The sequence below is a fragment of the Salvia splendens genome, chromosome 16 (assembly GCF_004379255.2).
Source record: "Salvia splendens isolate huo1 chromosome 16, SspV2, whole genome shotgun sequence".
Lineage (NCBI taxonomy): Eukaryota > Viridiplantae > Streptophyta > Magnoliopsida > Lamiales > Lamiaceae > Salvia > Salvia splendens.
Genome location: NC_056047.1, coordinates 1,688,032 through 1,711,111, shown reverse-complemented (window position 1 = coordinate 1,711,111; position 23,080 = coordinate 1,688,032). Strand labels below are relative to the sequence as shown.

General features: G+C 37.0%; 4 protein-coding genes across 5 annotated transcripts; 3 read left to right on the top strand and 1 right to left on the bottom strand.

The window, feature by feature from the left end:
* The first annotated feature begins 2,017 nt into the window (after positions 1–2,017).
* On the top strand, positions 2,018–5,124 carry LOC121771267. Its single transcript, XM_042168048.1, has 7 exons — positions 2,018–2,288; positions 2,452–2,573; positions 3,012–3,101; positions 3,541–3,593; positions 3,957–4,059; positions 4,479–4,640; positions 4,753–5,124. The coding sequence occupies exons 1-6, from the start codon at positions 2,075–2,077 to the stop codon at positions 4,611–4,613; spliced, it is 717 nt and encodes a 238-aa protein (XP_042023982.1). The 5' UTR covers positions 2,018–2,074; the 3' UTR covers positions 4,614–4,640; positions 4,753–5,124.
* Positions 5,125–8,220: 3,096 nt separating this feature from the next.
* LOC121771266 (beta-galactosidase-like) lies at positions 8,221–13,407 on the top strand. Its single transcript, XM_042168047.1, has 19 exons — positions 8,221–8,655; positions 8,769–8,864; positions 8,962–9,074; positions 9,164–9,230; positions 9,342–9,434; positions 9,511–9,654; positions 10,022–10,110; positions 10,186–10,291; positions 10,382–10,469; positions 10,604–10,722; positions 10,796–10,960; positions 11,052–11,224; positions 11,317–11,426; positions 11,538–11,647; positions 11,748–11,858; positions 11,948–12,058; positions 12,210–12,415; positions 12,493–12,829; positions 12,930–13,407. Exons 1-19 carry the CDS (start codon positions 8,482–8,484, stop codon positions 13,038–13,040), a joined length of 2,523 nt encoding a protein of 840 aa, XP_042023981.1. The 5' UTR covers positions 8,221–8,481; the 3' UTR covers positions 13,041–13,407.
* A 1,867-nt stretch (positions 13,408–15,274) lies between these two features.
* LOC121769866 lies at positions 15,275–18,082 on the top strand. Of its 2 annotated transcripts, XM_042166631.1 has the most exons (7): positions 15,275–15,922; positions 17,107–17,159; positions 17,230–17,317; positions 17,401–17,499; positions 17,573–17,700; positions 17,778–17,844; positions 17,943–18,082. In XM_042166631.1, the coding sequence occupies exons 1-6, from the start codon at positions 15,344–15,346 to the stop codon at positions 17,812–17,814; spliced, it is 984 nt and encodes a 327-aa protein (XP_042022565.1). In that variant the 5' UTR covers positions 15,275–15,343; the 3' UTR covers positions 17,815–17,844; positions 17,943–18,082. The 2 variants fall into 2 exon arrangements, with proteins under 2 accessions (XP_042022565.1, XP_042022564.1); XM_042166630.1 differs by having other exon boundaries at positions 17,778–18,082.
* Positions 18,083–18,556: 474 nt separating this feature from the next.
* On the bottom strand, positions 18,557–22,610 carry LOC121771307 (transmembrane 9 superfamily member 7-like). Its single transcript, XM_042168089.1, has 7 exons — positions 22,423–22,610; positions 21,187–21,351; positions 20,981–21,090; positions 20,704–20,812; positions 20,496–20,608; positions 20,119–20,269; positions 18,557–20,031 (listed from the first exon to the last, which is right to left on the bottom strand). The coding sequence occupies exons 1-7, from the start codon at positions 22,534–22,536 to the stop codon at positions 18,874–18,876; spliced, it is 1,920 nt and encodes a 639-aa protein (XP_042024023.1). The 5' UTR covers positions 22,537–22,610; the 3' UTR covers positions 18,557–18,873.
* Positions 22,611–23,080: the final 470 nt, after the last annotated feature.

Genomic DNA, 23,080 nt, shown 5'->3' with positions numbered 1-23,080 from the left:
ACTGATTGCCAGGGTCTGATGCAGATGCACGAGAGGGCGCACGGGTTTCCCGGGATGCTTGGGAGCATTGACTGTATGCACTGGGAGTGGAAGAATTGTCCGACGGCGTGGAGAGGCCAATTCACAAGTGGATATAAGGGCAGCCACCCGACGATGATCCTCGAAGCCGTCGCTGACCATCGGCTCTGGATCTGGCATGCTTACTTCGGCGTAGCCGGGTCGAACAACGACATCAACGTCCTCAACTCCTCCACCCTCTTCACCGACCAATGTAACGGCAACGGCCCGGCCATCGAGTTCACTGCCAACAGACGCCAATACCATATGGGGTACTACTTGGCCGATGGCATCTACCCACGGTGGCCAGTTTTCCTAAAGACGGTCAGCTGCCCAATTGGTGAGAAGAGGGTTTTATTTGCGCAAAAGCAGGAGGCGGCGCGGAAGGATGTCGAGCGGGCATTTGGTGTGCTCCAATCACGGTGGGCAATTGTGAAAGGGACGGCTCGTTTCTGGTACAAGGAAGTCATCGCCGATGTCATATATGCATGCATAATCATGCACAACATGATAGTCGAGAGTGAAGGCGGAAGCATCACCGACTGGAATGAAGACGACCGTGCATCTAGCTCTTCCGGCACATCGACCGACACACCCGATAGAGGGTTACCGTTAGGCTTCGAAGAGGTTCTATCTAGACAGGCCTCAATGCGCAACCAACAGGAGCATGCGCAGCTCATGAGCGACATGATTGAAGAAGTGTGGGCTCGTAACCGCCGTCCCTGAGTTTGCGTTTTTTTTAATTCGCATTGTAATGTATTAATTTTTATTAAATGAAATTCAGTTTTTGAAATTCGTATTTTATTGTATTATTTTTTTTTAATTCATATGGATTTTGTAAATATTAAAAAAATGATGACGTGGCGCGCCATAGGGCGCGCCTTAGGGCGCCCCACTGCAGGTGGGGGGTAGGAGGATAAAACTGCTGACGTGGCGCGCTATAGGGCGCCCCATTGCTAATGCCTAATATATTTCATTCGTCCTATCTCAAGTGATTCGTATTCTTTTTTGTGTCGTACCAACTAAAGTGCTGCATTTCTTTTTTGAAAAAGACCAACACTTTTTTACCTAAGTGCTGCATTTCTTTTTTGAAAAAGACCAACACTTTTTTACCTCTCTTAATTAGACCTCTAAGACATATAATGGAGTATGCAATTTGCTTCGACAATAGTTCTAAGCAAATCTCATTTTTGGATTTTGAATAAAATAGAGTACCTAAATTCAGGTTTACATTAAAACAAATCCAATTCACTTTTTAAATTTGTGAGTAAAAATAGGGATTGGATAGATAATATTCTTTTTAGTTTTGAGATTAGCATAAATGGTTGGAGTAAAACCAATAGATAATTTAACATTTTTATTAAAATGAGGTTTAATTGATTGTAAATGAGGTCATTAATTAGAATATATCACTCACACTTTGTTCTATAATTAATATGTGCCCACTCAACGCAATTTGTATAAAATAAATAAATAAACAAAAATAAAATAAGATTTACCCCCAATTCATATTAATATATCCTTACTTCAAAATTATCAAAATAGATATATGTTCCAATTTTAATTTATAGTACTTCTTAAATTAGATTTTTAATATGTTAATATTCATTTCTATCTATTCTCCACTCCACATTAAATCATTAAACAATTCAAATTCATCAAATATCATTCTTAGCAAGTGTTATTTTTAAAATTTGTATGCTAATAGTAATTAATTGGTTTTTTGTTTATGCTTGTCAAACGATTAATGTTTTGATTTTAGTACAGATATGTTTGCATTATAAATGAAGAACAATTTGTAATAAAAAATATATATACTACTATTAATTATAATATTCAACTTATGATATGATTAGCTCGCTAGCTAATTCAAAAATAGAATTTTGTAATCCGATCAAATTTTAATTAAATTAGCGCACAATTTAATTTATAATGAAACATTATAAAAATAGATAAAACCTCAGCAGTCAAATACTTATCCAGAAGCAGGTGGAGATAATCTCGCCGGCGAAATCGAATGGCGGTGGCGCTGCCAATATTTCCACTATCATTCACCGTACGAGCTTCCTCTGTCGACACTGAACAGCGCCTCCCTTACAACCGCCAGCGCACTTATCCGAAGAAACCAGAAGCTCTGACGGCGGCATCACCATCTACTCCAGCCAAAAAAAAGGCGAAAATATCCATTTCAGATCTCCTCAATCGCAACATTTTGAAATCAACTACTCAAGGTAGACAATCGATTAGTCAATTGAACTGAATTATCCTCGGGTTTTCGTAATTTTGTTGTGAATGTAACTGTAAACTACGCCTTTAATGATATCTCGCTTTTATGTAGTTGTAGTATATTGATGTTAACCGTATTCCCCTGCCTGGTATATGCTTTTGATATAGGTGAATCTAGTGATTCATATTTGGGGTATGAAACATGGACGCCCAAACCGCCTAGAGTGGAGAAGCCTCGTTCTACTTTCAATTCGGCATCACTAGCTTACTTAGGCGACTGCATTTATGAGGTTTGCACTTACTACTTATCTCCTCTCTTCTAAATGATTGTTGGTTAAAAACTTAAAATGACTTGTGCCCTTATCCGAGCAGCTGTTTGATGTGCCATTTTTGGCATTTTAGAATCTAGAAGTATATCAGGAACTTATTATTGAGTATGCAGCATACTCTAAGATAAACTTAAAAGAATAGCTTCAATATAAGTTAGTACGTAATATCTTTCACCCTCCACCTTGATATATGTTATTATTTAGATGAGTTTGATTGGCATATTTGAAATCATTCCATATTATCCTCATGTTTTAATTTCTAATCCTTGTGCTACCATATTGTATTGCATCACTTTTGATTATGATGTTTCTGTATCCTAATGATTCATGATATTTCCATATCCTAATGATAGATTGTTTTTGAGATTTTGATGTTGGTGCTATATTGGTTGGGCGCAGCTCTATGCTCGCAGGCACTTTTTGTTTCCCCCGCTAAATATTGAAGAATATAATGACCGGGTGATGGCTGTAGTACGTTGTGAGGCCCAGGTACTTATTTGTTCCTTTTTTTTAGGGCATCATATATGCTTTGGCTACTTAAACTTGTAAAGCTAAATTTCCATCAATGCACACCATTCTTTTGACTATAGGGACATAATAATTTGTAATGGTCGTTCATTGAAGCTATATATGATACTTTCATGTTTCTTCTATGTACATGGGGCTAATCTGTCTATGGCCCATAGTTACATCTACATTCCTTTTAGCTAGTTTTATGAATTGACTCATTATTTTATTAAAGGGATTGTTATAGAGGCACTATGATTTTTAACCAAGCATTGAAGCATACCTCTTTCATAGCCATATTAGTGTGTTGTAAGGTATTAAAACTGGAAAAATGTGCTTTGATAGTATACAAACATTTATCTTATACTCATTATCTGACTTTCTGAGTTTTCTGAAAAATCAATATTTTTCCATGTTTCAGGATGCAATGCTCCAAAAACTTATGAGTGATAACTTCTTATCACCAGAGGAGAGGTTTGTAGTTTGTCGAGTTTCCTTCTTGGCTCTTTCCATTTGCTTAATTTTAGCTTTCGTTTCTGTGAGCAATGACTAAGATAGATACTCTACAATATTGTGTGGCTTGTTTTTAAAGTCATTCAGCTTTCAGTATGTAGTGTAATTCAAGATGGGTGTATTTCAAATATATCCTCTAATGAGCCGATGGTCCTTTTTTAGCCCTTGGTTGTATACTAGATTATGCATTTCCTGCAAATTCTTACCTTACAAATTAAAAAATAAAAAAAATAAAAAAAATTCATCATCTCATTCTTGTCTAGCTAGTGATGTTAGTAGAATCTAGTAGCATATTTCTGATCTAAACAAGCATCTAATATCCAGGGATGTGCTGCGTTGGGGGAAAAATATTGGTTCCTCCAAAACCAAGACGAAGACGAGAGCAGGTGTGGCAGTTTACAACAGAGCATCTTCATTGGAGACACTTGTAAATTTCTTCTATCTTCTACTTTCAATAAATCCTAAAGTGTCTCTTGCATCTAGTTCCTAGTACTAGTATCGTTTCCCATCCAATGTCCTTTTAAATTTTGTAAATCCTTAAGCATTATCATGCAGAAAAGAGTGGCAATATTTAGTCTTCTGTGTTTGGTTTTCCAGTGTTTTCCTTGCGCTATGTTCTTATCATGCTTTGGTCATATGTAATCTTGCTATACTGATTATGTACACAGTGACAGTAGTATGTTCCACACTCAGTCAATTTGCAGTTCCACACTGATATAGATCTTGTTCAAGGACTGAATTACCTTGTCTTATTGGATGATTGATCTGTGCATGCAACTGTTAGACGTTAAGATGCTTAATTTTTGTTGTCTTGAAGGGTAATGTGGTGTACAATTCCTATTTCAGGTAGGTTACTTGTATCTTACAAATGTTCAACGGCTAGATGAGATCATGGAAAGAATAGGCTTTTCTACTGATACTTCTACTGACTTAGAACAAGGGAAAGGAAATGTTAACAACACCGTTCTTCCCAAGATATGACTATCCCATGAAAGCAACTCCAGCAAGGTACAGTTTCACATCAAACACCTTACCCCAGTGGACTTGCTTTTCACACCTAGAGTAAAGAGTAAACTTCATGCATCATGTTCTCCGAGTGAATTCCAGTTGCTCCTCGCAGATTGCTCGTTGCAATGTGTAAACGAAAGGTCCCTTGCATCAAAAGGCCAATTAAAGAGAACAAGTGAAGACTGTAACTGGTCCGGAATTCTTGATCAGGTACTTGGTTACTATCCCCTTGCATTGATACCTAGATATATGACAAAAATGGACAGATTAAAAAGTCTCATTCCGTCACATGGTCGATTGAGCTTTTCCTCAATTGCTTTATGGAACTTTTCATATATTGACATCGACTGCTTTGTATATATATCGAGATGATTTGTAGCCCTGTTCTAGAATGATCCACACGACATGTCCTAGGCAACATGAGTCTTAAATTCACCTTCTGTCCTGTATCTATACTCTTTTACAGACTTCTTGCTACTTGCAATTTCACGAGCTGTGAGTGTGTTTGTTGAAATCGAGATAAATGGTTCAGACAAATATAGTAGGGTCCCAACTATAGATGCCTAAATTTAGGACCAAAAGTTTTTATCCGTTTCACGGATGAGGCGGTCTCATGTGAGGTCGACTTGACCGTGAAGTCGATTACGGACTCGGGGTAATTCAATCCACTTAAAAACCTTGCATTTAGTGCAGAGGTCCAGCTTGAAAGTGCAGTTGGTTGGCCCCTTTTCTGCCCTTGACAAACATGTATAATCTCAGTGTTAGTAGTATTTCTTTTTTAAGAGCAAACGATAATTAATTTATTGCGTAAAAGTCGATGGTAAGCGTGACAGCATTGTGGGGTTTAGGCTGCTGGGTTTTTTTGGCCCCATAAAGAAAGCTACAACTACAAGTTGGATAATAAAGTACTTACAAAATTTGCAAGTTGTGATGAATTTTTTTTGGATTTGGCCCCATCTCATTTTCAACCCACGCAATAAATGAGATGAAGGGTGAAACTTTTAGGGTTGGAACTATCTTAAAGATGGCAACTTGGTACGAAGCTTTAGCTTCGATCAATAAGTCGGGAGTTGGAATCAACATAGTTATAAACGTAAATTGGGTATCACTATTGACCATCTTTTAAAAAAACTATCAAGAACATTAACACTATCATTGATTCCTTAAAATGTCACATTTTCATTTCTATTTTCATATTACACGAAAAATAAATTCGGAAATCAATGTCATGTGTGAGTCTATTAATTTCTCTTAGCTAAAAGAATAAATTTTAATATAATTAACAATAGTAATTGAAGAATTTGAATTGACATGCAATTAATCATATGACTTCAATAATGTAGACGAAAACATATGTTTTCGAGATCTGTCCCTACAATAGTCTTAAATTTGAGGGTGATTGGGTGACCTACAATAAACAAAAAAACATTATGTACCTTTTAAAATGATTATTTGTTCACTGTAACCAGCTTTATCATTTCATATTAATGTTTCCTAGTATAACTAATAGTGAACCCAAATTTTGATTGAACGAAACTTGTGCCCACATCGACTTTTTTGTATGTCCCTCCATTTTTCATTTTTATCCACGGCAATTTTTATTGCATGAATATTGTCTTTGAGTTTCTTGGGACCAACTAATTTTCTGGCATGTGCATGATTCGAATAATGAAACATTAATTATTTAGTGGCCCTCATCTTCTCGATCTTGATATAGTTATGCAAATTTCACATAGAATTCTAGATGAGATGCTTTTGGTTCTAATACATCAAATATTACTATTAACATTTTTTATTTTACTAATCACATAATATATCAATATTAGATTTACATTTATTTTATTAGTTTAAATAAGGAGTATAAAACAAATCGAGCTTTGACATCGTTACTTAGTTAATATTAAGGGGATGGTACTAATTCGGGCTCACACGGAGTAATTTAAATAAATAATGATATAATTGAGGCTAATAATGCTATTTTGATTGAAGAAATAATATCAAATAGGGTTCAATAATAATGATAATAAAGATTTGCTTGGATAGTAGGTTATATAGGTAGACACAATAATATCAAATAGGGGTTCAATAATAATGGGTTGCTGGTTAGTAGTGGATGGAGGTCATGTGCATTGCAATTTGCAAACTTATTAGTAAATAATTTAAAATTTTTTGCAATATTATAATTCAACAGATGTCTTATTTTCATTTATTTAATGAAACAAACCCATGTTCTAATAACCTTAATTAAATAATCACGTGCAATCCACCTCCCGATCAAAACCAATAAAAACCGAGCGTGTAGAAAACGCGCTACTTCGGGCGTGATAAAACGGATCAACCGACCCCATTGGGATTGACAATATAGAATCTTTGCACATCAAATTATCAATAAGCGCGTCTTATACACAACAGCCAAACAGCCCCTTATTATTTTAATTTCTTAACCATTTTTTCTGCTTTAATGGGAACAAGAGAAAAGTTTTCCTAAATGTCACTTAAACAATCACTTAAACAAAGGAAACCCCATATTTGTAAAATTTAATTTCAATATTTGAAGCTTAAAAATAGAAGTATTGGGAAACGGTGGGACCCGATTCTTGGTGGGTTTGGTCTTAATCGCTTATAACAATTAAACTTAGGATATAATTATGGGAAATGCTATGTGGTCACATTGGCAGAAGGAGATCGTTTTAAAATTAATTGAACTGAATGTGAATGCCTGAAAAAACCCAACAAAAAATATATGAATAAGTTTTAAATTAGGTGAAAGCTATAAATGCACAATTAGGGGACACTGGAGTAGGACTTCATTTATAGATAATGAATTTTAGATCGTTCCAATGGATTAAAAAATGTGATAATTTTTTTTTCATTTATGGAATCCAAATTATTGATCAATCCAAAGATCCAGCCATGAAAAATTGCCTTATTCCACAATTATTCGAAATGGAATACAAATTGTGGGGCGTAATAGTATTTTTTTACCCGGGTGAAGCTATGGGTCAAAAAGTCAGAAAAAATTGAGTCCATTTTCACTTATATTTACTTAAATACGATGTGAATAATATAATGCGAAATACATATAGATTAGTGTCGTTTTAATCTACACTAAAACTAGAATAATGTAATCTTGTCTAAAATAATGTTGTATTTTGTCACATCATAGTTAAAAATTAAAAAGTTAGTATAATTTATATTTTAGTTTTAAAAATTATACGACTAACTATAAATCATCAAAATTTATGATTTAAATGGTAATCATCCAAAAAATAAATACTTTTAATTCAAATTTTAGATATATTACAAGAAAAATATATGCCATGCATATCAACCAAATATTACACATATTAAAGCAAAATTTTAACTATTCTATCAGAAACATGAAAATATATGCATTGAATTTATTTCCATATTCATTAAATATATAAGTAAATTTTTCTATATTTCAATCGTGTTACACATAAATAGTAGTAGTACAATTTATTTTATTTATATCATTTTGTTTCTGTCTGAAATAATTCGCTTAATATTAGAAAAATATGATAAAGGCAACTCGTTTATATAAGTACGTTTATGTATAATAAAACCAACAGAAAACACAGGCCAAAGCTCATTTTTCCTGACTGTTTGCTGCTAAACTTTGCAACTTTCTTGAGCTGAATTCCTTCTCTCTAATCGGAACAAGCATAGAGAATAAAGTGGGAAAAGGGGTTAGGATTAGGAAGAATCAAAGCACTTTTGCAAAAGATAGTGGAGAAGTGAGAATAAGCAAACAAGAAAAAGGAAAAGAAAACTCATTTCTCTCTAAATATTCAATCTTGGAGAAGGGTTTCTCAGCATTATGGGTTTGAAATTGAATATCGCAATTTGCAATGTGATTTTTGTGGCGACATTGAGCTCATGGGTTTCTAGTGTGGAAGCTTCTGTTTCGTATGATTCAAAGGCCATTTCTGTTAATGGGGAGAGGAAGATTCTCATCTCTGGATCAATACACTATCCAAGAAGCACTCCTGAGGTATATTATTGGCAATGTAGCCCCAAATCTTTCCTTTTCTTTCCCATTAATTGCATTTTGTTTGAAGAAGTATTTCTTTTAATAGTATTTTTTTTCCTTTTTGGGAGGTGTAGATGTGGCCAGATCTTATTCACAAGGCAAAGGAAGGTGGAGTTGATGTGATTCAGACTTATGTCTTTTGGAATGGGCATGAGCCTGAACCTGGAAAGGTTGAATGTGTGTTTGTGTGTGTGTGTTTAAGTTGTGGTTATATTTTCTGATTTTCTGAGTGGCTGAAATGTTTCTTTTCGATGAATATTTTTGCAGTATTATTTTGAGGAGAGGTATGATTTAGTGAACTTTATTAAGCTGATTAAGGAAGCTGGGCTATATGTCCATCTCAGAATTGGCCCTTATGCTTGTGCTGAGTGGAATTTTGGGTAATGATGCTAAACAAGCTGAGGATTTTTACAAAAATGTGTCTATTTTCTTGCATAGTTTTTGAAGTTTTGTTTGTTTCCTATTTCAGAGGTTTCCCAGTTTGGTTGAAGTATGTCCCAGGCATTAGTTTCAGGACAGATAATGAGCCTTTCAAGGTTTGAAACTGATTTTGACATTTGCAGGTTTTGTTCCATAGATTGATATTTCAGAGCCCCTTTTAATTGGTTTTCTTGTTTGTGTATTCTGAAATGGCTTGTTGACAAAAGGCTGCTATGCAAAAGTTCACAACCATGATTGTGGACATGATGAGAACTGAAAAGCTGTACGAAACTCAGGGCGGTCCGATCATACTATCTCAGGTAGTCAAAATGCCATCAAGAAAATATCTAAAGCATTAATTTTCTTTCCTTTCTAAAAATGTGTTGTTTTCGACAGATTGAAAATGAGTATGGACCGATGGAATACGAGCTAGGTGCACCAGCGGTGGCTTACTCAGAATGGGCGGCCAAAATGGCGGTGGATCTCGGCACTGGTGTCCCATGGATCATGTGCAAGCAGGACGACGCCCCCGACCCAATTGTTAGTATTGCTCCTTTTTCTCATCTGAGTTTCAGTGGTGGGCTACGTAGTGTTGTACAGTTTTTTGTCCCCATTCATTGTAATCAATCTTGTTTGAGATCTTGTCACTCTTGCACATGGTTTCGCTTTGTTATTCTATCATGCCATGATGCCAATCTGGCTGGTTGTCTTCAATTAAATAATCACAGAACTATGGAATCTGCCTCTTGATTTAATAATGTGCATATCCTTCTTGATTATAAAATTAGCATGCTCAATTTCAACCATCACTCCTATTTTTGGAAGAATTATTTGTATAATCCAAAGGTTTCTATCTTTATATCAGCTCTACAGGCTTTGAGTTTGCTTTTTTACTTTGCCTTTTCAGATTAATACGTGCAATGGTTACTACTGTGATTACTTCTCACCCAATAAGGCTTATAAACCGAAGATGTGGACTGAAGCATGGACCGGCTGGTACTTACTGAAACTGATTTATTTTGAGCGAAATATGTGTAACAGGATTATAACGTCTTGCAATATCGGTCCTAGGTTTACTGAATTCGGAGGTCCAGTTCCGTACCGGCCAGTTGAAGACATGGCCTATTCCGTTGCCAAATTTATTCAAAAAGGAGGTTCTTACATAAACTATTATATGGTAAACTGTTTTTTTCCCTAAACATGGTGATTAAATAAAACTGGTGATAGATTTGTTTTAACTAAGTGTGTTTGACATCTTTTCTATCAGTATCATGGAGGTACGAACTTTGGGCGGACTGCTGGCGGCCCGTTTATCGCTACTAGCTATGATTATGATGCGCCTCTTGATGAATATGGTTCGTACACGAATTTTTCTCTGTTGATGTGACATTAGTGATTGGCTTCCATTTCAATTTAAGCATTTTACCGACTGCACGACTAGATTTCTAGTGGCTCGACTAATCTTGACATCTTAATTTTTCATGTATAGGACTACCGAGGGAGCCAAAGTATGGTCATCTGAAAGACTTGCATCGAGCCATCAAGCTCTGTGAGCCAGCTCTACTATCTGGAGATCTTACAGTAACGTCACTCGGAAACTATCAGGAGGTCTGTTTTAGTTACAATTCCTCCTTTATCGTTTCCATCAACTACAACAAAACTGTGACATTCTTCCATGCAGGCTCATGTTTACAAATCGAAGTCCGGTCTTTGTGCTGCTTTTCTTGGAAATTATGATCAGCATTCATTTGCTAAAGTGGCGTTTGCGGACCAGCACTACAACTTGCCTCCTTGGTCCATCAGCATCCTTCCCGACTGCAAGAATACTGTTTACAATACAGCAAGGGTAAGAAATGGCTTTTTAGCCTCATGTTTATATTGAGAGAGCGAACGTATTCGTGGAGCATCTTGATAATATATAAACTTTTTTGGTGAAGATTGGTGCCCAAAGCTCGCAAATGAAGATGACCCCGGTCAGCAAAGGATTTGACTGGACGTCGTACAATGAAGAGGCTGCGTCCCGTGGGGCCAGCTCATTTACGATGGTTGGATTGGTGGAGCAGGTCAATACCACAAGAGACAACACTGACTATTTATGGTACACAACAGAGTAAGTCTATTCGGCGTGATATAACTAGCATTGTAATAGAATTAGACCATTCTTTTCCTTTCTCAGTTTCTTGTTTGTTTTTTGTTATTCAGAGTGGAGATTAGCCCGAGCGAAGGATTTTTAAGAGGTGGGAAGCCTCCCGTTCTTACAGTATCGTCTGCTGGACACGCCCTGCATGTATTTATCAACGGACAACTTTCAGGTAGGTGATCTAGTGGATAATATCAAGTATTGACAGTCACCACAAAGCATTCTGGCGACAACAAGAAACTATTTTCGATTACCACTTAAATATGGACATGATTTCTCACAGGAACTGCCTATGGAAGTCTAGAAGATCCCAGATTAACCTTTAGTGACAGCGTGCCTCTGAAAGCCGGAGTAAACCAAATCTCACTGCTGAGCATTGCTGTTGGTCTCCCAGTATGTTTTCTATCTCTTCTCCGCCTTTCCTGCCTACATGGAACTATGGAAGTCTTATCTTTTGATTCTTGTTAACACATCTTCATTTGCATAAGCGCAGAATATCGGCCCACATTTTGAAACATGGAAGGCCGGAGTTCTTGGTCCTGTTTCACTCACTGGTCTTAATGAGCGGAGAAGAGACTTAACATGGCAAAAATGGTCTTATACGGTTAGTTAACATAACCCGTGTACTATCTATCCCCGTTCCCTCCCTGCATTCCCGTTTGTTAACTCGACCTCATTCTGGAATCTGGACAGGTCGGTCTAGAAGGAGAATCTCTTAGCCTTCATTCACTCAGTGGAAGCTCTTCGGTAGAATGGGTTGAAGGATCACTCGTCAGTGAAAGGCAACCACTGACGTGGTACAAGGTAAATGTATTTCAATCGATTATTTCTCTATACAACAAAACAAGTATAAGAATGATGTATATTAATGATTGAGTTCAACTTTTAAAGTCATTTCTCTTTATTGATAAGTTTTCGTGTATATACAAGCAATATTTTTCTCTTCGTTTTCCAGACTACTTTCAATGCTCCAGAAGGAGACGAACCTTTGGCGTTGGATATGAACACCATGAGTAAAGGTCAGGTGTGGATAAATGGTCAAAGCATCGGGCGCTACTGGACCCAGTACAAAGCGTCTAATGGCTGCGCGCCCTGCAATTATACGGGTTGGTTCAACGAGAAAAAATGCCTAACTAACTGCGGTGAAGCTTCTCAGAGATGGTAATGCGAATCAATTTACTCCTCTTTCACTCAGATAAGAGCACGAATTTGATAAAGCTCGGATTTTTATGTTGTAGGTATCACGTTCCTCGCTCCTGGCTCCGTCCATCGGGAAATTTGTTGGTTGTGTTTGAAGAATGGGGAGGAAATCCTTACGGGATCACTCTCGTGAAGAGGGAAGTAGCAAGTGTATGCGCTGATATATTTGAATGGCAGCCGACCTTAGTGAACTGGGAGCTGCGGTCTTATTGGAAAGTCGACAAACCATTGAGGCCGAAAGCTCACCTCTCATGTGCTTCAGGTCAGAAGATCTCATCCATCAAGTTTGCTAGCTTTGGAACACCCGAAGGTACCTGCGGAAACTTCCAACAGGGGAGCTGCCACGCATTCCATTCCTACGACGTTTTTGAGAGGGTATTATTACCTTACATTATCTAACACACATTTACCTCTTTCTGCGTTTTATGACCGTCTCTCATCGTGTCTGATTTCGGCCACCCCCTTCTCTTTACAGTACTGCGTCGGCCAACAATCTTGCGTGGTGCCTATAACACCCGAGATCTTTGGTGGAGATCCATGTCCGAATGTGATGAAGAAACTCTCGGTCGAGGCCATCTGCAGCTGATGAGAGGCGCTCGTTTATTTCTTTCGACGCAGGTACTCCTACACCACAGTCAATTTTGAGACAACCATTTTTATTTGGGCTATGTTGGGTAGAAGTTGTACATACTTGCAACACACACCATCTAAGTCCAAAATCACAGTAGATTTAAAAGATGATTCGACCGAAGAACGTGTATAAATAGATAGTTTTCGTCATTGTTCATCGTGCATCGTTGCGTTGTAAGGCACATCACGGCGACGAAATGAGTCCATGTGCAGTCTCATGACTTGTGAGATTGTAGTATTTCTCATGTTGAAGAAATCAATTTGTTAGAAATGCTTTTGCAAGTATCAAGATTTGATGATAAAATGTTGTTTGTTGATTTTGATTTCTTGGCTTTTGGATTATCTTGTGTTGAGTTAAGAGGATCAATTAGTATACATTGTTGCTATAGTAGATCAAATCAAGATTGAGCTAATTTAGATTTAATGTCAGGAAAATAGGGGGTGATAAAAAAAATATGGAAAATTGATCTTTCATTATTAATAATCAACATAAAAACAAGGGTTAATTGTGTATGTATTAAAATTTAGTCTTTTCCCTATTTTTCAAAATTTGAATAATAAATGATCATGTTTCTAATAATTCTTCATGATTTTTTTCTCAAACAAATGTGATGTTGAGTTAGCGCACATATGTAAAATTTTGGAAATGTTGATGAATATCCATGCACACATGCATTACTGTTACAATGTGAATTATTAAACGACGTAATCTTGAGTTTATGAAACTAAAAAAATGAAATACTGATAAAGCAAATTTGGTCATATGAGGCTTTTTAAAACTTCGTGTATTGTTATTAAATTTTGAATAGTGCGAGATAGTTTGTGATTTATAGGCAAATAACTCTGAGAAGAAGCATCATTGTAGCATGAAAAATATAGCATTTGTTTTGTGAGTAAAAGCTGAATTGACCAAAAACTAAGATGTATAGGAAGGTCTAATGATATTTACCAAATTCTTTAATTCATTAGGCAATATATTTCCAAAACTGTAATATGATGGGAAAAGAAATGAAAGAATACCTACATACAATATCTATAATAATGTTAATACACTTTTTTAATTTAGATCAAACAAATATTAGTAGGCAGCCTGCAAATTAGCAAAATATGGGATGCATGGAATTTTATTTTTATTTTCCCAATTATTAGAATTAGGCTGATTAAATGAAAATCAGACCACCAATAATAAATCAACCACACAAGATATTGGCGTAATTAATTTGTTTTTTTTAAAAAAAATTAACCCCCTTTTTGTCGCCAACCAAAAATCCATGACAAATTTGGACACAAATTGCAATGATTTGCAACAAAATGTAAGCTTCTTAAATGCAAATAATACACATTTAGTAATGTAATTGCTATATGGTCAAAACACTTACTCTTCAAGCACACAAGCCAAAGCACAATAAATGAATAAATATAAATACTTTTAAAGCTTAATTAGAAATGTTATGATGCCCAATTTCCAAGATTTCCTTATATATTCAAATCATTCTGGAAGAAAGGAATCTCATTTTTTTCACAAATGACAAAACCTAATAAAACCTTAGGTCAATATGAATAAAACCTTGAGCTCCCCATTTTCAAGAACTGAAAACCTAACCTTGAGCTTCCTTTTCTAAGAATTCAAATAATCTTCACAAATGATAAATAAGAAAAAATTACCTAAAAAATCACGAATTTTAGTATACCCCACAATATTAAAAATCATACAGAAAAAATAAGTTTGCATATATTCATAGTAATATTTTTATAGTGAAAATATAGTCACCTACATATAATAATGTTGATATTTTTAATTAAACGACGTTATTTCATTAGATATAGATGCTCACTGCCGGTGACGTTCACATATAGCTTTCTGAATGTTATATCAGATTTAATTTCGCTAAAACAATCACGAGATAATTGTTGACAAGCCAAAACTTTATGGGGCCTTCCATTAATTTTTAACTAAACAGAATCAAATCGACCCAAATTTATTCAAAAATTTGATTTCTCATTAATTTACCTCTTAAATAATCTCATTTCTAAACCTAGAACAAAACAAAAAAAGATAGTTGGAAGAGTTAGAAAAGGCAAAAACTTGGTAAATACAAACAAAAAAGAAAAATTGATTCAGAAGAAGCGGTTTCAGTTCACCTGATTCAAATTGCAAAATCCCAAATCCACTTTTTATTATAAAAATAATATCCTTGATAAAAACACACGAACACAGTGAGAAAACGCACCACTTTCTCTTTCTCTTACTCTTACTCCATGGCGGCCACCCCACTTCTTCTCCTAATCACCACTCACAATTCGCCGCAGCAAGCTTCAATCTTCCGCGTTACAATGTCCTCCTGCCTCTCCTTCTTCCTCCTCCTCACTCTCTCCATCCTCGTCTTCACCCTCTACACAATCTTCAAGAATCACAGCAGCAGCAATGGCGGAAAGGAGGAAGAGGGCTCCGTAAAAATCCAATCTTTATCCGAAAACGCCGCCGAGAAGACGAATCAGGAAACGGGCCGAGAGCCCGGCCCGGGGAGTTTGGCCCGGTCCCTGCTTCTCGAGATCTTGCCGCCGAGCTCGCCGAAATGGGAGGCCCTTTTTGAGGATGCTGGTGAGGGCCCGGGTGAGGAGAGCGGGCCGGGCAGGGAGGATAAGAAGAGGAGGAAGAAGCGGGCCAGGAAGAAGAAGGCCGGGCCGAGTGAGGAGGAGGAGGGGAGGAAAGGGAAGGAGGAGTTGGTGTGTTTGTATCCTTTCACAAAGTCTTGTAGTGCTACGCAGAGGAAGATCAAGCAGCAGTATGATCAGCTTGTCAAGTCTCATGGATCAAATGGATTGACTCTTGATCAGGTTTTTTTCAATTTATACCCATTTTTTTAATTATAAGTTAGTTGGTTGTGATTTGTAAATGTGGTTAAAGACTCAATCTTTTATTTAATGCTTTAGGCTATTGAGAAATGCCATTAGTATTTGAAGATACTGTTAGTTTGACTGAATGTATACTGCATTTGAACTAAGATTATTGAGGCTGTGTGCACCTTCAGATAGGTTTGAATTTGGGAAATGAGACTATGTAGAATTATAGATACATATAATTTGTTGATAGTTGATCTAGGTAGCTGGTTTCTTGATTTGGGGCCCATTTGTTTGGGTTTTATCTAGTTAAGGCTGAAACAATGGTTTTGTTGCTGAAACCTATCAAGATTTTGTGCTGTTTATAACTGTGGTATTTGATAAGGGGCGTTGAGTTCTTCGCTCTCCTGAAAGCTTTACATGAGCTCAGGTGACTCTGATAACAAGATGCCTTCTTGCTGCTGTGTTGTAGTTAAGCAGCTGTAGTGTAACGGATTAAGCAGAGCAGATGAAAGTTTAGGGAAGAATCTCTGCACGTTGCTAGTTTCTAGTCTGTTGTCCTTCTAAATGTTTTACTCCATGTTTCTACTTTACGCTTCAACTGATTCTGATCATATCGTTTCTTGAGCACTCACAAGCCCGTGTAATTGAATATCCAGGGGATCATCAAATTCATGATGTATAGAACAATGCGATCGAAGAGTAGATCTCAATATTCGCAGGCACAACATCTTGAGATATCATAGAGGACAAGAAAGTTGGTTTTAGAAGCAATTATTGCTAAACTGCTGATCAAATAGATTAGAACACCGTGATGATCAACGTTGGAAAAAACGGGCTGAAAAGCTGTCGTACTGCTTAAGATCCCCTCTTGAAGTATTTTATTATGAATTTAGTCAACAGTGCAAATTTTAGGATGTATAGAAAGTAGAAGCTATATTCAATTAATGTGACAGAAACTTGAAAATTAGGAGGGGTGTGGTGAATAATGTGACAGAAACTTGAAAATGCTGTAGTTAAACAGCTTGATATTTAGCTTGCATATTATCTAAGAACCCCTTCAATATGTGGCCTTTAATCTATTTGATGCTGCAAAAAATTACTAGCACTTGGCACATTTGAAGTTTTCCAAAATTAGAAACTGAAAACTTAGTATTCTGTGTTACTGTTTTATGTTGCAGGTTGGACAATTCGTCAATTGCCTGGTCGAAGCGAGAAACGAGCTGCAAAGCAAGTACGTTTGTTGTATACCTTTAAATTATGAGTTAAATTAAGTTTCTTAACTGTATGTTCCTAAATATCAGATCCGAAGTCATAAAGAGGAGATTCACAATCACCAAGGCCCTTCTGTTTAAGGCCGACAGATCCTCCTTTGACCGCCTCCGTCAGCAGGTGCAGGAAAATCACTCTCGAGTCTAAAGTCACATTTTCGTCCACGCCATCTACTGAATCTCGATATCTTTTGTCATGCATAGATATACAAGCTAGAACTAGAGCAGAAGAGACTAGTAGAGGACGCGTTCGTCTATAACTGGCTTCAACAGCAGCTTAAGGTCTCTCCTGCATACAAGAAGGTACGTGTTACTTTATATTATCCGGCCACTGGATTGGGGGGACGATTTTTCTGATATCTCCTCATCTTGAAAGATGCTAGAAATCAGCGCGTGTATGGAGACAAAAGCAAAGTCCAGCAGCCCTGAAGAGAGTGAAGACGCCAGCTTCTGCGATATATCATTTGAAGAACTACTAGCACAAGAGAAGAAGGACGCGTTTTGGTACGTTTTGAAGTCTTTTTTTGTATATTTTCGGTAGAGAGAGGTGTGATTGTGATGGTGTTTGTTGTGTGCTGCAGGCAGAGAAACGGGAAGCTGAGAACGTGCTCGGGGTGAGAGATGAAGTATAGCGGAAACTGATTTTAGGTGATTCAGTAATAACATGTACATCCAAAATCCAAAAATCACTCACTGCTGCAGGAATCTGATGCTGACTATGCTCTCTTGGATTCATTTCATAACAGAATCTTGAGGTGTTCAACTTTTTGATCCAGTTTTTGTGTTAGTGGAGTGTAATCCATCCAGCATAGTGCAAACAGATCTTCTGTAAATCAAGTTTCTGCATAACTTTTTTGTCATTTATACCAACCACAGTTTGATACTAGCCTTCTCTATATCCATCTATTGTCTGTCTATTTATTCTTATTTACTCCACTAGTCCACGAAAAAATAGTCTCGATGTTGGACGACATGAATTTTAATGCACAATTAATAAACCATGAGAAGAGAAAACATGGTTAAAATACGCAAAATAAGAGAGTTTACATGTACAGAGGGATTAATTTTGTGGTAAACAAACCAAAATGAAAAAATATGGTTGTTTTTTATGAACAAAGAAAGTACTTTGGTAAACAACATGGCTAAAAGTGGATTCAGATTGAATTATATCCAAGATTTATTTTGTCAAATGAAAGTAAATTAGAAATGTACTCAAATTAGAATACATAAATAATGATTGGAAATGTTAATTTATGCATAAATGGTTGGGGAGCCTAAAGAAAAATGGGTGAAGGCAGAGATTAATATATCAGCAAATCCACAAGAAAGAGGGGAATGTTCATCAATCAAGATAGAAGAATAACTATGAAGAGCATGATATATTATAAACTACAATTCGTATAATTGGTTCTACGATCTGTCTACTATCAAAGTTCTTCAAAATCTTAAAGACTCCAGAAAAGTTACTGTCACCGTCGACAAACACGAAAAAACTAAGAATACAAGACAAGCCCTGCCCTACATAGGCAACAGAAAATTGAGATTTTGCAGCAGTAAACATTTACACAGTTTCAAGCTCATCCTGCAAATCGGAGGTACCTGATATCACTTGTCTTCCATCCCAAAGACTTCTTAACATCCGTGAAACTGTCAGAATCTCTCGCTTCTATGTTGTGCTTAGTCGATCTTCACGGAGGAGTATATCTTCCGGACAAACCAGAAGCAAGCATAGAACCCGATAGTTCCGGTCAGGGCAAAGAAAGCATATGATGCGATGAGCATGTACCCGAAATACAGAATTCCCGAAACCAGCTTAGTGATTTCCAGCTTGGTGAAGAAGTAGAAAGCTGAGTACAGGAAGAGGTACAGCGCGGAGGAGCCAGCTGTCAGATAAGCTCTCCACCACCAGTTATAGTCTTCGCTGCAAAGCTGGAAATAGCAGAGGACGATAGTAATCTCTGCGGATGTGACTATCAAGATCACGAAAACGATGAAGAGGAAGCCGAAGATGTAGTAGAACTGGTTCAGCCAGATGGAAGTCAAGATGAAGAATAACTCGATGAAAACTGCACCGAATGGAAGAATGCCTCCGATGAGCACAGAGAATATTGGTTTCATGTACCAGGCCTGTTCGGGTACCTGCCTCGGGATTTTATTTGTCTTCACAGGATCTTCAATGGCAGGCTTTTTAAATCCCAAATAACTACCAACAAATACCAATGGTACTGATATCCCAAACCACAGACATACAAGCGCAAACATTGTTCCAAAAGGTACAGCACCAGATGACTTTTCACCCCAAATGAGTGCATTCAACACAAAGAAAACTGCAAAGAGTATACCGGGGAACATGAAGGCTGTTTTTAAGGTATTCCTCTTCCACTCAGTTCCCTTGAACATTTTGTAAAGACGGGCAGATGAGTATCCACCGAACAACCCCATAAAAACCCACAAGAGAACCATAGCGGTCATCAGCCCACCACGGTTGGAAGGAGATAGGAAACCAAGCAATGCAAAAATCATTGTGACAAGTGTCATTGCAAAGATCTGAATGCCGGTACCAACGTAAACACACAGCAATCCATAGTTTGATGGTGCTCTAAAAACATCTCCATGAACCAGCTTCCACCCAGTTTCTTCTTGAGCTTCATCTTGGGTTTCCAATTGATTATAGTTGGCAATATCTTTGTACAGAGTTCTCATCATTATCATAGCAACCATACCAGAAAGGAAGAGGACAATCATCAAGGAGTTAATGATTGAAAACCAGTGAATCTGATCATCGTTCATGAGAAGGTAAGTATCCCACCTGGATGCCCACTTGATATCACTCTCCTGCAACAAATCTTGTGTTATTGTTGTTGGAGGACCAACAGAAGATATCAGTAGGGTATTTGAATTCTTGGGGTTACAGGGGCTTACCTTGAAAGTAACATCGTAAGTAAATACGATGTCTTTGTCTTTATCCACTTCCTGTGGTACAGTACTACCCTGAACCATATTTTTGGTGTTTTGGTTGCATGTTGACACGTTAGGGTTCTTTTCATCCCACTCCTTGAACTCATGGTTAATGCTGCAGGAAGAATATTGGAGAAATGGAATGAAAATTGAAAACAAATAACTTCAAGAAGAAATTAAGTGTAGAGGCCCAAAATGAAACCCCAGGTATTCCATATGTGGATGTGGAAAAATCTTTCCATTATCATTTGTTTTATCATAAAAAAACAAATTCAAAAGCCACTCTTTACATGCAGTGTAATCTGAGCTACTGCGGTTATAATAAAAAAAAGGTAACACACCTTCCAGGGGATACTTCAAATCCAACAATTCGAGCAGTGTCAGTATCAGGATCTTTATGATACTTAACTCTGAAGCTTAAGTGGTTATGAATAAAATATTTCTCCTCTTTGCTCTGGGAAATAAATACATGCATTAAAGCAATTAGATGTGTATGCAATAACATTTGAATAAGATATCTTTAACAGATTAAAAAAGAGACAAACTAACCCCAGCATAGTTTCCCTTGAATCCTACACGATAACCATGCTCATAAGTTGTAGATGGAATTCCATCTCTCCTTTGCCTAAGTACAGCTACTGGAAGATTATCCAGAATCCTGCATCAAGTTTCAGTTTCAGATGTTAGCATGAAGAATGAATAAAGAAATCATCACCAGCATATCATTCTACCGTAGAGGAATAGATGGATAATGCAAAAAAAAAGACAAAGCAACAAAGAATGGCAGCAGCAAGAGAGAACTCAGATGTACTTGGTTTGCACTTACATATTGACTCTGTACTCGTCATCTATTTTTTCCTTGAAATCCTTTGCAGCTTGAGCATTAAGATGACTTTTGCAAGCCACCGTACAAGATTTTTCCTCCCTCATGTTAAACTAATATTGCAAATCATAGCAGTTCATATTAGGAACTGAGGGATAAGAAACAGAGTAAACAGCGTAAAGAGTATTTATCCAGTCGTGAATGCTTACCGTATAAATTGAATTTTCTATACGGTCGCCTCGAAGCACTTCGCCAAGGTTTTCAGCTACATTCTGAATCTTAGTTGGCTTGCAGTATTTCAAGAAATAATAGTCATATGGAAGTTGTGTCTTAGTAGATGACAGCTTGTTCACTTTCACAGGAAGTTCATCCCCCTGTTATGAATGGGAAGGAAAAGCGTTACACTTGGAGAAGGCATAAAACTCTGAGTAAGCAAGACGTCTTCACATCTAGATGTGAGATAGGTAGCTAGCAAGCATGAGATGTATGAAAAAAATATGATTCTTAAACAAAAGATATGTAAATTCATAAACTCTTATATTAACTATAATGATAATATACCTAATAACTTTGTTCCCTCTCTAATACCACTGAGCCATAATACTTGCACTCATTTATTAAAAAGAAAGCAACTGGTGAAATCTAACATTTGGCAAGCAAGAAGAGGAATCAGGTACTCCTAGTAAATTATGTGCATCTAACAAAAGGGTCAAAAGGGTTACGCTTCTGCATTAGATCAACACTGGCCAACTTGAAGGAGCAAAAATAACACTTTATCCACGACTAGCACATGGAGAACCAGACCGAGCTGAGAAATAAGTGTTATCAACTAATTCGCATTTTCCTATAAAATCCATAGTCAGATACTACCAAAAAACGCTTCACTATTATGGGCTTTATGCAGCACAGTTACCAATTCTAGATCCACTTTGACCACTTCTTACTACTACAAGATATCCAGTCATCATGAAATCGAGATCACAAATGCTACTACTAGCGACTTGAAATCAACATAAAACCATCACGAGAAATATAAATGGAATCATATAATTATCATGAATCAAACATTAGCAGTCAAACCTAGAAATACAGCAGAACAAAAGCAACACATGCAGCCCCGATCACCGAAGTCAAATGCTCACATGAAGCATCACAAATAATTAAAACAAATTTTTTAATCACATACACCAATGCCACCTATCCAAACACATAAAACAGTAAAAACCACTTTTCACACTCAATACGGCACCTAAAACCCCGGATCGCCCCAAAATCATCTAATAACCGTTCAGATAAGCATAAACCCTAGATCTCCACCGTTCAACAGAGGAAGAGAGGGACAAAGTTCACATAAGCCAACACGCCACCGACAGATCTAATCACCGAGGTTTATCCAGCTAAACCTCGATCTAGAACTCAGAATTCAGAGAGAGGAGTATCATTACTCTTGCAAAATCACGAGGCGCAACACCGGGGAGGTAGAAGGAATGCGCCGACGAGAACAAGATGAGCAAGCAGGAAACAATGGCGGCGACCCGATCCGGGTTTCGGTGACCCATCTCTCTCGATTCGGATCCTTCTGTGAGGAGAGAGAAATACAAGTAAAACGAAATTGAACGGTAGATCAAATAGAGGTGTTTTTATAGTCGCTACTATTTATATCAGATTTAATTAGATAAGGTGAAATACAGAAAGTCGCATTTGTTCACGACTTTTTTTTGCTTATGAGTCCTGACTTGATTGGGGTTTGGTGAAATGTCGTAATTAAATGGATATTTATTGGTAAATATTTGGTGATATGCTATCTGATAATGTAATTAATAAATCAATCGGTTTGTTTATTTTATGGAGCAAACAGCTTGTATTGAAAGAAAAATGATTTTATACTTTATATAGGTAAAGAAACATGTTTGGTTCATGTTGTGTGTGTTTTCAATTTAAGTAATTAGAGATAATTACCATACATCTGCTGATAAGGGCATTAGCAATGCAGGTTTGTTGCCCCGTCATGAAGGGACGAGACGAGACGAGACGACGATCGTTAGCTGCATTGTACTGACCTGATCGCCTTACACACTTACAAAGCCTGCAGCTCACTTAGCT

What these genes read in the sequence shown, in the direction of transcription:
- LOC121771266 (XM_042168047.1), top strand. Translation starts at nt 8,482, where the DNA reads ATGGGTTTGAAATTGAATATCGCAATTTGCAATGTGATTTTTGTGGCG. An exon ending in ACTGAAGCATGGACCGGCTG is followed by an intron (nt 10,111 to 10,185) that starts GTACTTACTGAA and finishes TATCGGTCCTAG; the next exon opens with GTTTACTGAATTCGGAGGTC. An exon ending in TATCAACGGACAACTTTCAG is followed by an intron (nt 11,427 to 11,537) that starts GTAGGTGATCTA and finishes GATTTCTCACAG; the next exon opens with GAACTGCCTATGGAAGTCTA.
- LOC121769866 (XM_042166631.1), top strand. Translation starts at nt 15,344, where the DNA reads ATGGCGGCCACCCCACTTCTTCTCCTAATCACCACTCACAATTCGCCG. An exon ending in AGAAACGAGCTGCAAAGCAA is followed by an intron (nt 17,160 to 17,229) that starts GTACGTTTGTTG and finishes CCTAAATATCAG; the next exon opens with ATCCGAAGTCATAAAGAGGA. An exon ending in TCTCTCCTGCATACAAGAAG is followed by an intron (nt 17,500 to 17,572) that starts GTACGTGTTACT and finishes TCATCTTGAAAG; the next exon opens with ATGCTAGAAATCAGCGCGTG.
- LOC121771307 (XM_042168089.1), bottom strand. Translation starts at nt 22,536, where the DNA reads ATGGGTCACCGAAACCCGGATCGGGTCGCCGCCATTGTTTCCTGCTTG. An exon ending in GACGAGTACAGAGTCAATAT is followed by an intron (nt 20,813 to 20,980) that starts GTAAGTGCAAAC and finishes AACTTGATGCAG; the next exon opens with GATTCTGGATAATCTTCCAG. An exon ending in TTTGAAGTATCCCCTGGAAG is followed by an intron (nt 20,270 to 20,495) that starts GTGTGTTACCTT and finishes TTCTTCCTGCAG; the next exon opens with CATTAACCATGAGTTCAAGG.
- LOC121771267 (XM_042168048.1), top strand. Translation starts at nt 2,075, where the DNA reads ATGGCGGTGGCGCTGCCAATATTTCCACTATCATTCACCGTACGAGCT. An exon ending in TAGGCGACTGCATTTATGAG is followed by an intron (nt 2,574 to 3,011) that starts GTTTGCACTTAC and finishes GGTTGGGCGCAG; the next exon opens with CTCTATGCTCGCAGGCACTT. An exon ending in CATCTTCATTGGAGACACTT is followed by an intron (nt 4,060 to 4,478) that starts GTAAATTTCTTC and finishes TTCCTATTTCAG; the next exon opens with GTAGGTTACTTGTATCTTAC.